The following is a 14,061-nucleotide window of genomic DNA, read 5'->3' as shown; positions in this document are numbered from 1 at the left end:
TGATTGATTAATTGATTGATTGATTGATCTCTCTCCGAAATGTCCACCTATCTCTTGCCCAACCTTTAGAATTCTTACTTTTGAAGGTATTCTTGAATGTGAGTCGAGCCTGGCTATGATCTCTCTGGAGTGTAGAGGGTCTGGTAAGAGTGGAGAACTCCCCTTACTTGGTCTGTTGTGTGGGTTGTACTCCTCACCTTTGTGTCCTGAAAGTGTGTATTGCCATCTCTCTCCTCTTCAGTTGTGCTGCTGAGAACCATCCTTCCTTCTCCTCCTCTTGGGTGATGCTCTTTTCATTCCAGGGTCATAAATTACAGAATTCACTTCCTTTTCACATTCAAAGATCCAGCGACCAGTGGGTGTCCTTTCGGAGATTGAAAGCATTTGGAATGCATACTGTAGGAGAGTAGATTCTGCTTCCTATGGTTACCCCCACTTTTTGCTGTGATTCTCTGTTTTTTTTCTTTAGTCTGGCTGTGGCCCTGCTAATCAGGCCCACAGCCTAGCTGTTCTCTCTCTAAATTGATACCATGTACTTTAGGTACATGGTAGGCTTCTGCGAGGGGTTTTGGTGGTGAGCAGGGCAACGGCGCTAAAGCAGGTAATAAGAAAATGAGTGGTAGTAATTATGAAAACAAATGTGTCAACGGTGCTGTCAGTACAGAGGAAGACCCCAAACCTCTGTGTGAGTTAAGGGCGAGGCTCTTAACACTGCAACAAATGCAATGGGAACTGGGCACACGTATAGAATAAACAGTATAGATACAGTGAAGGTACTCACAAGAAAGTCCACACCGGTAGTTCAAAGTCAGTTTTTTATGTAGATGGTATTCTTTAGAAGAAAAGAACAACGCTAGCCAACACGTGTTTCGTCACCAGGTCAAAGCCTGTGACTCTTCAGGGCTGTTACGGCGGAGTGTGTAAATCGTAGAACCGGTGATAATTCCGACCTGGTGTACGGGTTAAGGGAAGGCCACGGTTGGGGCCGGTTGCAATACAAATTGGTAGAACATGAGCGGGTAAGTCTGTGTTCATGTAAGACCTCTGGGTGCCGGGTCCTAGCAGTGCTCGTCTCGTCTCGGAAGTAGGAGCTCCTATGGTAGTAGGGAGGGGGGCCATCCATAATCAGAGGAGGATCCTAGTGGGGCTTCCCACCAGGACTCTGAAGAAGAGGACGAAGACCAGAATGTGGTTCCTGAAACCCATCTGGAAGACACAGGGCTACCTGGAGATATGGATGACCATGGTGGGCCTTCCTTTATCACCCAAGTAGGCCTATTGGTGAACCCAGAAGACAGAGATCTCTCTCAGGAGAATCTCACCATTCTGGCTCATTAATAGGGTCCTCTGCTTCCTCTCAGAGGAGGAGAACATCCCCTGAGAGAAAGGAGCATGAAGCTAGGATGAGAGAAGTCAAGCTTAGGATCAAGAGGCAAGAAATTTCCCTTGAGAAAGAGACTCTGGCTCTTGAAAGAGTGAGAAAATTGTGAGGGCTAGAGCCCACTGGTGGCAGCAATATCCCTAATGGTTGGGATAGGTCTCATGACCATAGAAACCTGAACAAGATTGTCCCTCCCTATCAGATTGGGGATGACATCCACAAGTGGATAACTGCTTTGGAGAGGCCCTGCAAAGTACAGCAGGTACCCCAGAGTCAGTGGGCAGCAATCTTGTGACTCTCCTTTGCAGACAAAGGAAGAGACAAGCTCCTCACTGTTAGAGAAGAGGATGCTGACAACTACACTGTCCTGAAGAGTGCTCTGATAGATGGGTTTGGCTTAACCACTGAGCAGTACAGGTTGCTGTTCAGTGACACCCAGAAGACACAGACTCAGTACTGGACAGACTTTGTAGATTGTGCTACTAAGGCTCTGGAAGGCTGGTTACTGGGCAGTAAAGTAAGTGACTATACAGGATTGTATAACCTCATAATGAGAGAACAGCTCCAAGTGGTGGTTCTCAACAGAAGGGTGTAGTAGGGTTAACCCTGGGAACTGATATGGACTCTGGCCTAGTCAGAGTACCAACTCAAGCTGTTCTTGTCTGTGATGGGTACATATGCATGTCCCCTACTGTAAGTCCCAATAACTTGGGCAAGTACAGACGAACTCCTTTAATCAATGATAAAGTCGCTCAGGCATACAGGGACACATGTGCTAGTGTCACAATGGTGACACCCAGCTTTTTGTACCCTGGACAGATCAATTTAGGTGAAAAATACCTAGGGCCTCATTTATGAGGCCTTGCGTCAGTTTTGCGCCACCGGTGCGTCATTTTTTGTGACGCACCAGCGGTGTAAAAAATGCGCCTTGTTGCGCCATATTTAAAAAGTGACAAATCTAGGTAGATGCGTCACTTTTTAAACCCCTGCGCCACATTATACCTGCGTCAGGTATAATGTATGCAGAGGGGGCGTTCCCCCGCAAAAAGCCTCGTAATAGTGACGCAGTGAAATCTATGAGATTTCACTGCGTCACTTTTAGGACGCTGTTGCGTCAAAATCTTGCGCCTGCCTCACAGCAGGCGTAAGACTGACGCAAGCCCTTTCACATGGGGCTTTCCCCATGTGAAAGGACGCATTGCTGGAGTTGCGTCACTTTTGTGACACACTCCAGCAATGCGTCACTTTTGCGCTTACAGATACGTCAGAAATACTGACGTATCTGTAACTCCTTGCGACATGATACGTCATACTTTAAATATGACGCATCAGGAATGTCGCAAGGAGTGCGCACTGAGAAGTGACGCATCGCTGCTTTCACGCAGCGATGCGTCATTTCTCATAAATGAGGCCCCTAGTGACCAATGCTAGCAATGCCACTACCACATACAGTATGGCAGTTGTTAATTTCTCCTGGGAAGGGGTAACTGGCCTCAAGAAGGTTGTTGTTAGCTCAGACCTCCCTATAGAATGTTATCTTGGCAATGACCTAGAGACTTCAGCCTGGTCTGAACTGGAGTTTAGGACTCATGCAGAAATGCTAGACATCTCAGCACATGGGCTTGCTGTGACTAGGCCACAGGTCAAAAATTGCAACACTGAACAGGCCCTGGATTCTGAATAATGGACCAGTTGCCTACCAGGAAGAGAAGCAGTAGGGTTAAGGCAGTGCCTTCCCCCCTGACTCAGGATGAGGATCAGCCTTCTGAGGAAGCTGATTGTGAGCCTGAAGAAGGAACTGTCCTTGAAGAGCTTGAGTCTGATCAGGTTGAGTTTCTTGGAACAGGGGGACCTTCCAGGGAAGATCTGAGGTAGTCGCAGTTGGACGGCCCTTCTCTTGAACCCCTCTGTGCAAGAGAGAGCAGAATGCCTCATCTCTTTGTAAATATGGCTCATTCCCGCCCTCTCTCTTGTGCTCAGTTCAGCAAGGTGAATTGCGGCATTGCATTGTGTGAAAAAATGATGAATATGGCTCCATATTTATGAAGTTGTCGTAGTGTTGTCCTTGCATCATGGCAAGTGACACACGGACAACGCAAAGTTAACAATAAGATGTACAAAGCCGCGTCAGGGTCGATATGCTCCATCTCGTGTGATTTTGGGAAGAAATGTAACTCCGTGCAGTTGCATGAGCGGCATCACGCTACGTTTCTATTTGGAAGGCGTTCCAAGTATGGAGCGCGGGCGTTGCGATGCGGCCACCTATGGGCGTTGCGATGCGGCCACCCATGGATGTTGGCGCATTCCCAGATTTACAAAGACATCTAAACCTGGGAATGCGTGAAGTGATGACGCTTTCCCAAGTAAGGCGGAATGAGGAGAAATATGTTTATTTCTCCTCATTATATTCTCTTTGCACATGAGCGGCGCTCAGCAGCGCACATCGAAAGAGGAAAACGTCTGAAAGGATTATTTGTGAGCAGTAAGGGATCCCTATTGCAAACAAACAATCCTGTCTGTAATACGGGCCCCCTGGCACTAGTGTGCACCTTGGTGCCTTTATTTTATTTATTTATTTTAAAGGTTTTATATAGCGCTGGCTAGTCCCGGAGGTATCAGAGCGCTTTACATGAGCATCAGATCATAGTTACAGGTTACATCGTTACAAAGGTTACACAGTTATTAGAGCTTGGTAACATAGTGACAAGTAAGGTCGAGACAAACAAAAAGGACATATACGTCAGGGTAAAAGCAGGCAAGGGGAGAGATTCAGGGGAGGAGGGGGTAAGAGCAGGGGAAATAGACAGAGAATGGAGGAGGGAAGGGTGAGAGACACAGCATGGGAAGAGGAGGGAGGGGTGACGGGGACACAAACCGGTAGACGAGTCAGAGCTGCGTCCAAAGTCCAGTAAGCTGTGATCCCAGGGGAAGTGGTATCATTTCCCCATCTCTGTTGCGAGAGGCACCCTATACGCAGTGGACTCTCTGAGACTCCAAGGCCTACATACTGGATCCTTCCCCAAAAAGGGGAGAGGGAATGCTTTGGCAAGGGGTGCCATACCATACCTCAATTGTTAGTGGCTCTGTAGGCGCTGTAGACTCTCTCAGCGCGTACGCTGAGACTGCAGAGTATAAATATTGGATCTTTCCCCAACAAGAGGAGAAAGAATACTTAGTCAAAGGGCACAAAAGGACAGGGGGCTAGACTGTGTAGCGGGCAAGGAGAAAGATTCAGGTAAGAGGGGATGGGAGTAAAGGAAGTAGGACAAAGAAAGAGTGCTAAATGGAACAGACAGATAGGAGACAAGGAAAAAAGAAGAGTTACATAAATACGATGAGGGGGGTGGGCGAGACAGGGAGACCGTGCATCAGTGCAAGGGGACAGCAGCAATGCTTCATATTTTTGTCAATAGTGTGTATTTCTGCTCTCTCCCTTTCACGCAGCGCAGAAGCGTTGCTTGCCACCCGACAGTGCGTGACAGTTTAGTAAATGTGCCCTACATGTGGTGAGAACCTACACGGAGGTCACTCTGTTCCAGAGACCCTAAACTCTCCGAACCCACAGCTTTATTGATCCAGTCCAGTGAGGCGGCTTTGAGGCGGGAATTGATGAGATGCAGACCCCTGTTATTGCCAATATCTGCCATCAGGGCTGGTGCGGGAAGTGATGCATCTTTCATAGTAGGTGTGGCCACCTCGGTGACGTGACAGCTGATGCCATACACCCCTTGTGTCTGTCCAGAAGTAAAGGTTGATGGGTTAAACTCCTGAAACCTTTGTAATGGACATTAGGGGTCTCGGGGTCAGTGATGCTACCTAGGTTTGTGGAGAAAGAGCCACGTGTGGGCTGATAGGAGAATGGTCAAGGCTACTGAGTTAACAAAGAGTAGGCTGAAGAGACAAGACCCTTGTTTACATCACATGCGAGCAGGACATAAGCTGAGTGTACGGAAGCTTGGTTAAACAGCTTTTTGATTTTGTATTATACGGTAACCATGGCATAGGCTTTTTGATATTAACCGGGGGAATAACTATGTATATATTATCAGGTAGCTTTTCTCGAATGAGTTGGAATAGTTGCATATTTATTAAAAATGATTTGTATAGGATTTCTAATGTAGAAATTGTAGCTCAGCGCTGATATTGTGATGCTTTTGTGTAATCTGTTGACCTAGTTACAGTCGACTTTGTCTCTTCGCACCCACTGGTGTCTGTTGTTTTTGGGGTTCAGCCGCAGCGCCTCTAATGTTGTTTCTCTTCTGTGTTTTCTTTTAGCCTGGTTGACGTCAGTCTGGGTGACGTCATTGTTCCAATGCACAGCGGCGCAGCTGTCAATCACTCCAGATGTGGTGACCGCAGCAGTGGGAGACAACGTCACCCTGTCTGTTTGGTACGAGGGACGTCTCAAATATGTTATCTGGTCGAGGACCGGAGGGGCACGCGCAGATGGCATCATCCTTGATCAGGTTGACAGCTCTCCACCTTTCTATGGCTTTCAATCCACCGGCCGAGAGACACTGCTCCTGAACGGGTCACTTCGGATCACAGATGTGCAGACGAATCACGCCGGAAACTACACCGTGGAAATTAACGTGATCCTGAGGGGGCTGCAGAAGGCTACGGCGCAGCTCAGAGTGCATGGTAAGGTCGGTCACACCTATCCTGTCAGTGTCACATGCACACACTTACTCCAGGAGCTCAGGGTCTTGTGTGTGATCCTCGGACGCTTGCACTTCTCAGTCAGTGGTTAGTTCCAGTATAGGCACAAGACCCCACCCACACCACAGCAGAATAGACATGCATGAATAAATACACAACACAACTTTTTGTTTGAAAAAAATATTGCTGCAGGTTTATTCCATACAAAAGTATGCAAATACGGTGGGTTATCTTAAGGGCGATCTAAGGGCAGGCAGTGGTGACTAACCTAAGCTGCCCTGCCCACCTGATGAGCCAAGCACTGTGGAAAACCCAATCAGCGCTCCCCTTATAGCGGTGAATCCCTTACTGGATCACATGACACATTGGTCCCTTATTACTCTCGCCCCTTTCAGGGCGGAGTGTAGCAAGGCAAGCCCCCTGTTGTTCAGGCCCATAACCGCCCGAAGGACTAACGGGGCACCAAAGTCATTGTTCCAGGACTCTCCCATGAGACTCCTGGTATTTGTCTCTGGCACTACTATTGTGCTCTTGCAGAGATATCCTACTGTACCCAAACTGCTTCCAGATCGCCCTGTAACTCCATCACTTTTCTGGAGGCGGCCCTGTCGCCTAAAGAGCCCCCCACCAGCCAACCAGCACTTTCTTCACTTGCAACCGGCTCTTTCCAATGTCTCTTGTATGTCCAAGAGGAACAGGTTCATTCCAACCTGTGACAAGTGAACTGCATCAGCATCAAAATAGCCTCTCGCCTTCATTTGGATCAGCTCATGTCTGATAAACCCAAAACCTCTTTGGTCTGTGAACTTGCGCATAGCACTATTCACCCTTTTGCGGGAATGCTCCACTGCTTCATTAAACTTGGCCCCGTGCCAAGCCAGGCGCTGCACTATTTCAGACCAGAAGAGCTCGCATTGCCCCATGTACTTGCTGATCTCCCCCAAGTCAGTCTTCATTGCCTGTAGGAGAGCACCCCTGCCCATGGCAGTGAGATCGTTGCCTCTCAAGTGGATTATCAAGATGTTGGGGAAACCTTTCTGTCATGCCATGCCCTGCTCTAGCCTGTTCAGGAGGCTGGTTCATCTCATGCCGGGGAAACCCCACCAGACAAACTTTGTGTGTGAGAACCCTTGTACCCACATCCTGGGTGCGGCCCACTGAGCCAGTCTGGCGACGAACGAGTGGCCGATCACCCACACTCGGAATTCTGGCAAAAATAAATGGATGCCATTTTCACACACTTATTTTAATAATCTTTGTGCTTGCACAATGCACTACATGGCATGCTGCTCAGATTCAATGCACACATAATATACAAATGATGCCTGGATATGCTACTGCAATTCAATGCGCACATAATGTATACAATTGTCCCTTTGTCACAGTGGGGGGTGGGGGGGGCACAGGCCTAGCTTACATTACCTGTCCCACTCAAGGATGAATGTAGCGTTGAAAGCAACGGGATTCCCAGCGTGCCACTTTTTTTATGCTTTCCTGCCCCATGCCCACTTTAAACGCTGCAGTGGCCGCCCCAATTCGAAATGAGTGACTTGAATACTTCTTGTCAGGACAGGCTAGGCCTGCTCGCTCGAGGCAAGCACACATGACCTTGTCGATTTGGAATTTAGAGAGTGGCACCTGATCCACATGTATTAGAAAGTAACCAGGGACATTGAGGCAAATTGGTAAGACATTTTTGACTCTAGAAACTGGGCAGTACCTGTGATCCCCCAGCAGCATCAGTACTAAGTCCGTCCCCCTCCCAGATTGGTCAGTTTTGGACCTCATGAGATGGATCTCCAACCTATCTGGCACTCTTACATAGTGGCTGCATAATGCGTCTCCTAACTGGTGAGGTTTTGCCCTAGCCACCAGTTTGCTAATTCGGAATGCCCCAAAGAACGCGAGGCAGAAAGCAGCCACAAAGAGTCGGGCCTCAAACTGCAAAAGGGTAACCTGTTCTTCTACATCGAGTATGCCCTGGGGTGTGTGGAAATCAAAGGGCGCCATGGTATCGGGGACTCTGACTTCTTCCCTGGCCCACCCTTTTGAAGCCACCCTGCTCAAGAAAGACTGTCTTCGACGTCCCGCACTACACCTCTGCTAACAGACTACCTTCAGTGAGGTTGGAGTGAATGGTTGTATGTTGTGCATCTGACCCCAAGAACTTTGGTTTGCTTTGGCAGGGATCAAATTGTTGCATCTATCACACTCAACATAGTGGCAATGTGCAGTACTTTTGCATTCTACACTTCAGAGTTGGACTACATACCCCACAAGACCACAGAGTCATGTGTAACTTACCATTGATACTATTAGAATCTAAGGTTCCCAGTGCCAAGTGGTGACTAACCCACCATGGAATATGTGACTTGAGCAAGAGGGTCTTCGTGTACTTGCCTTTATCCCTCCTGTTGTACGGTAATTTTGCTTTTATAGTTTAATCTGTGGTATTGGCCCCAGACTTCCCACGCTGCATACTGCAGGCCACGTGCGCAGCTGCTGGCATAATAAGGGAATCTCCCATTGCAACTTGCAATAAAACAATGCCCGCTTGAATGTGCTACGTTGTAAGCAATTTGGGGCCAGATGTAGGTAAGTATATTTTACCGATTCATAAATATCGAATTTTACCGATTCTGTATTTATGAATCAGTAAAATAGCAGGGGGGAGATGTAGGTAGAATCGGTTATTGAATTACCGATTCTGTAAGAATCGGTATTTACCGAATCGGTAAATACCGATTCGGTAATGCCCATTGATTCTTATGGGCATTGAAGCCCATAGGAATCAATGAGCATTACCAAATCAGTATTTACCGATTCGGTAAATACCGAATGTTGCAAGGGTGCATGGGGTGTCACTTTGACACCCTCTAGCACCCCGAATTCAGGCATGTGTTTCCATGTGGCACACAGACATGCCCTAAGGGCATGTCTGTCTGTCACATGGCATAGGTGTGCATGCACACATGTGCATGCACACCTGGATTCGGTATTTTACCACCCAATTGGATTGGGTGGTAAAATACCGATTCTGTAAGGACTGTGGGACTCAGAAGAGTCCCACCTACATCTGCAAGTTACCGAATCGTTAAAAATACCGATTCGGTATTTTACCGATTCGGTAAATTTACTGAATCGGTAAAATAGGGCCCCTACATCACAAATGACCATTTACCGGTCGGTAACGGCCGAAATCAGCCGTTACCGGTCGGTAAATGGCCACCTACATCTGGCCCTAAGTGCCTAACATATCTCTTCTTCTTGAAAAGATACCACAAACTGCACTGGTCATTAGAACCTTAAGCAGCACACAATGTTCACCTGGGCATACTCTACACCGCAGTAAGGCCAGAAACACCCATCTTTTACACCAAGCTGTTGCCTGTTCAGTTTAATCTGTGGTGACTGCACCCAGACCTCCCAGGCAGCTTTGTTGTTGGCAATGTAACCAGTTGCTGAAATTGAGGGAATCTCACGCTTTCCACTTGCAACTTAAGCAATTATTTAAATTAATATGATACGGTGTATCTGTGAGAACTATGCACAGGTAACTGATACTCTCCCACGTGTAGTTGCTGTGAAACCTTTTGGACTAGTCCATCAGATTCAGCCAGCCACCCCTCTAGGTGGAGTTTTGCACTCCCAAACTTCTGCTAGTGTAAACCACGGTCACACCTCTCGTTCAGTTGAATTTAGTGATTCACAACACTGACAAACCCAGGGGCCTAATACTGGGCTGTGAATGGGAGGCACAAGATGACCTTACATAATCAGCTTGGAGTGGCTGGGTGTTAACATTGCCTGGCTGAAGTGCAATACCTTTGAATCCTGACAAGATGTGCCAATGCAGGAAGAAGTAAAAATTAACCAGCCCGCCTCACTACCTTCCCCAGCTATCTGTGTATAGCGCTTGTTGTGTATTTTTGAAGTGCGAGTGTTCCCGCAGGCATGTTGCCGCTGGATCAGAGCTCTTTCTTACCACGCTACTGATTTTCATTTTAACCACAACAGAAGGAAGTAAGGTTGATTGAAACCCGAAAGTGGCAATTGGCTGACACCCCAGCGTACCCTGGCAACACTCGCAGCTGCAAGATGCCTTGGTGCGTAAATGCATGGTAGTTGCACTACTCCATACAGCGATTATTTAAATTAATATCACTGTGCATATGAATAAAACGGTATAAAGCATGAATATCGACGGGAAAATATTGACTAGCATTAATATCGAGGTAAGAATATCGACTAGTAAAAATATCGTAGTAGTAAATATCGTTGTAATAAATATTGTTTTTTAAGAATGACAAAAATATCGTCAAAATAAAATATCGATGAACAGAATATCGTTTAGTAAAATATCGTTGTATATAATATCGACCAAAAAATAGAATGTGTTATATAATTTTTTTAAAGTATGTATTATGTTAAAATAAATATTACAAAATCTCTACTAGTATTAATATGTGTGTAAAATTAATTAAAAAAAAAAGAATAGTAAAAATTCTAGGAGCGGGTTATTGGTATTATAGGGGATAAGGGTGGGTAGTAATTTAAAAATTTAGTGTTAAAAAATGGTATAGAATATTAACAATTTAGAATAATAATAAAAAATCGAAATTGCAATTCGAAATTTGAAATTTTGTACGAAATGAAAATTTTAATTATAATAAAATTATCCCCCAAAAAATTTTAGGAGCAGGTTATTGGTATTATAGGGGATAAGGGTGGGTAGTAATTTATAAATGTTGTATTTAAAAATTGTATAGAATATTAACAATTTAGAATAATATTTAAAAAACGAAAATTAAAATCGAAATTTAAAATTATTTTAAGAAATTAAAATTGTAATTATAATAAAATTATCCAAATAAATATTTTAGTGGGTTGTTGTTGCTACAGGGGATAAGGGTGTGTAGTATATTATAATAAGTGATAAGAATAGTAAATATAATAGTCAATATAAATAATTTAAAAATATATATTTTTTTTATTTGTTTTCACTTGTAGATAATATCTAATATTATTTAAGTAAATAGTGTGAAAATTGAAATGTAAATTTGAAAAGTAAAAAAAAAATTAAATTTAGCGAAATTCGAAATTTGAAATTTTAGAATTAGTGAAAATAATTTATTACGCGAAATGTTTCAAATAATATTTTAAAAAAATATTATTATTATTATTAGAATATTGTGGTATAATATATGGTAATAATGAAAAAGTAGTATGAAAATTAAAGAATGAAAATAAAAATAATAATTTTAATGTAAAAACAAAACTTTATTGCAAGTGTAAAATATTAATATCACTAATATTATTTATTGTAAGTATACAATTATTATTTTGTACTGTTGGAGTACAATAGTAAATTCTTATGGTTTACTATCCACTTATTTCCCTGAGTTATGTTGGATTGGAGTAAGAATAATAAATTAATATGGTTTAATATCCAGATTTTTCCAAGAGTTATGTTATGTTTGGAGTTAGAATAGTAAATTATTATGGTTTACTATCCAGCACTTTCCCTGACTTATGTTGGATTGGAGTTAGAATAGTAATTTATTATGGTTTACTATCCAGCACTTTCCCCGAGTTATGTTATGTTTGGAGTTAGAATAGTAAATTATTATGGTTTAATATCCAGCACTTTCCCTGACTTATGTTGGATTGGAGTGAGAATAGTAATTTATTATGGTTTACTATCCAGCACTTTCCCTGAGTTATGTTACATTTGGAAAAAGAATAGTAAATTATTATGGTTTACTATCCAGCTTTTTCCCAGACTTATGTTGGATTGGAGTTAGAATAGTAATTTATTATAGTTTACTATCCAGCAATTTCCCTGAGTTATGTTATGTTTGGAGTTAGAATAGTAAATTATTATGGTTTACTATCCAGCACTTTCCCTGAGTTATGTTATGTTTGGAGTTAGAATAGTAAATTATTATGGTTTACTATCCAGCACTTTCCCTGACTTATCTTGGATTGGAGTTAGAATAGTAATTTCTTATGGTTTACTATCCAGCACTTTCCCTGAGTTATGTTATGTTTGGAGTTAGAATAGTAAATTATTATGGTTTACTATCCAGCACTTTCCCTGACTTATGTTGGATTGGAGTTAGAATAATAATTTATTATGGTTTACTATCCAGCATTTTCCCTGAGTTATGTTATGTTTGGAGTTAGAATAGTAAATTATTATGGTTTACTATCCAGCACTTTCCCTGACTTATGTTGGATTGGAGTTAGAATAGTAATTTTTTATGCTTTACTATCCAGCACTTTCCCTTAGTTATGTTATGTTTGGAGTTAGAATAGTAAATTATTATGGTTTACTATCCAGCACTTTCTCTGAGTTATGTTGGATTGGAGTTAGAATAGTAAATAATTATGCTATACTATCCAGCACTTTCCTTGAGTTATGTTATGTTTGGAGTTAGAATAGTAAATTATTCTTGTTTACTATACAGCACTTTTTCTGAGTTATGTTGGATTGGAGTTAGAATAGTAATTAATTATGCTTTACTATCCAGCACTTTCCCTGAGTTATGTTATGTTTGGAGTTAGAATAGTAAATTATTATGGTTTACTATCCAGCACTTTCCCAGACTTATGTTGGATTGGAGTTAGAATAGTAATTAATTATGCTTTACTATCCAGCACTTTCCCTGAGTTATGTTATGTTTGGAGTTAGAATAGTAACTTATTATGGTTTACTATCCAGCACTTTCTCTGACTTATGTTGGATTGGAGTTAGAATAGTAATTTATTATGGTTTACTATACAGCACTTTCTCTGAGTTATGTTGGATTGGAGTTAGAATATTAATTTATTATGCTTTAATATCCAGCATTTGCCCTGACTAATGTTCTTTTTGGAGTTAGAATAGTACATTATTATAGTTTACTGTCTATTATATTTTTAATTAATATCTATTTAAAAATTTTAATAATAATAATATATGTCATGTTGTAATATTCATTTAAATAATATAAATTAAATACATTTTTGGACCACACAAAACCTGGACCCAACAGAACCACACCAATTGCTACTCACGCAACGTGATATACATGCTCACGTGCACGTGTGGCCTGCGGTATGTGGGAATGACAACACAAAAAGTCAGAACCAGAATAACTGAACACCGAAGCACGATACGGTGCAAGAAAAACATCAGCAGACTGACCAACCATTTCATTACTCACTGCCAAACTCCCAATGACTTCAACTGGACAGTCATTGAACAAATCCCTGAAAGCCCCATCAACAACGACAAAAAACTTCTCAACAAGGAACAGCGATGGATATATCGCCTTTCCACTGCCAATGACGGCTTGAATGATGTCATCCCATGGAATGGGATATATGACGTTACAACGCGTCCTTTTACAACGCATACCATGACCACGGATCTATTACAACGCAGGTCATGTTACAACGGATCCCTTTACAACGCTATTCACTACAACGCAGGTACTATTACAACGCAATACCATTACATCGTAAGTATAATTACAGGTAAGTAAATAAAATTAATATTTAATGTAAATAATTATTAATGTATTATAAATTTAAATTATTTATTATTTAAAAAATAAAACATATATTAATACAATTAATTTTAAATTTTTAAATTGTAAATATATTAAAAATAACCCTGTACCCCAAAACCCAACCCCAGCCCTGAAACCTAAAAATACCCCTGTACCCCAAAACCCAACCCCAGCCCTAAAACCTAAAAATACCCCTGTACCCCAAAACCCAAACCCAGCCCTAAAACCTAAAAATACCCCTGTACCCCAAAACCCAAACCCAGCCCTAAAACCTAAAAATACCCCTGTACCCCAAAACCCAAACCCAGCCCTAAAACCTAAAAATACCCCTGTACCCCAAAACCCAACTCCAGCCCTAAAACCTAAAAATACCCCTGTACCTCAAAACCCAAACCCAGCCCTAAAACTTAAAAATACCCCTGTACCCCAAAACCTAAACCCAGCCCTAAAACCTAAAATACCCCT

General features: G+C 42.6%; 1 protein-coding gene across 1 annotated transcript in view; it reads left to right on the top strand.

The window, feature by feature from the left end:
- Positions 1-14,061, top strand: part of LOC147706613 (uncharacterized) — a 213,740-nt gene that overhangs the window by 28,827 nt on the left and 170,852 nt on the right. The window contains exon 2 of the mRNA XM_086929105.1: positions 5,657-6,022. Within this exon, the coding sequence (XP_086785231.1) occupies positions 5,657-6,022 (366 nt within the window). The remainder of the gene's footprint in view (positions 1-5,656; positions 6,023-14,061) is intronic.

The sequence above is a fragment of the Lissotriton vulgaris genome, chromosome 7 (genome assembly GCF_964263255.1).
Source record: "Lissotriton vulgaris chromosome 7, aLisVul1.2, whole genome shotgun sequence".
NCBI lineage: Eukaryota > Metazoa > Chordata > Amphibia > Caudata > Salamandridae > Lissotriton > Lissotriton vulgaris.
The sequence above is the reverse complement of the archived record's forward strand: the minus strand, read 5'-3'. Positions and strand labels throughout refer to the sequence as shown.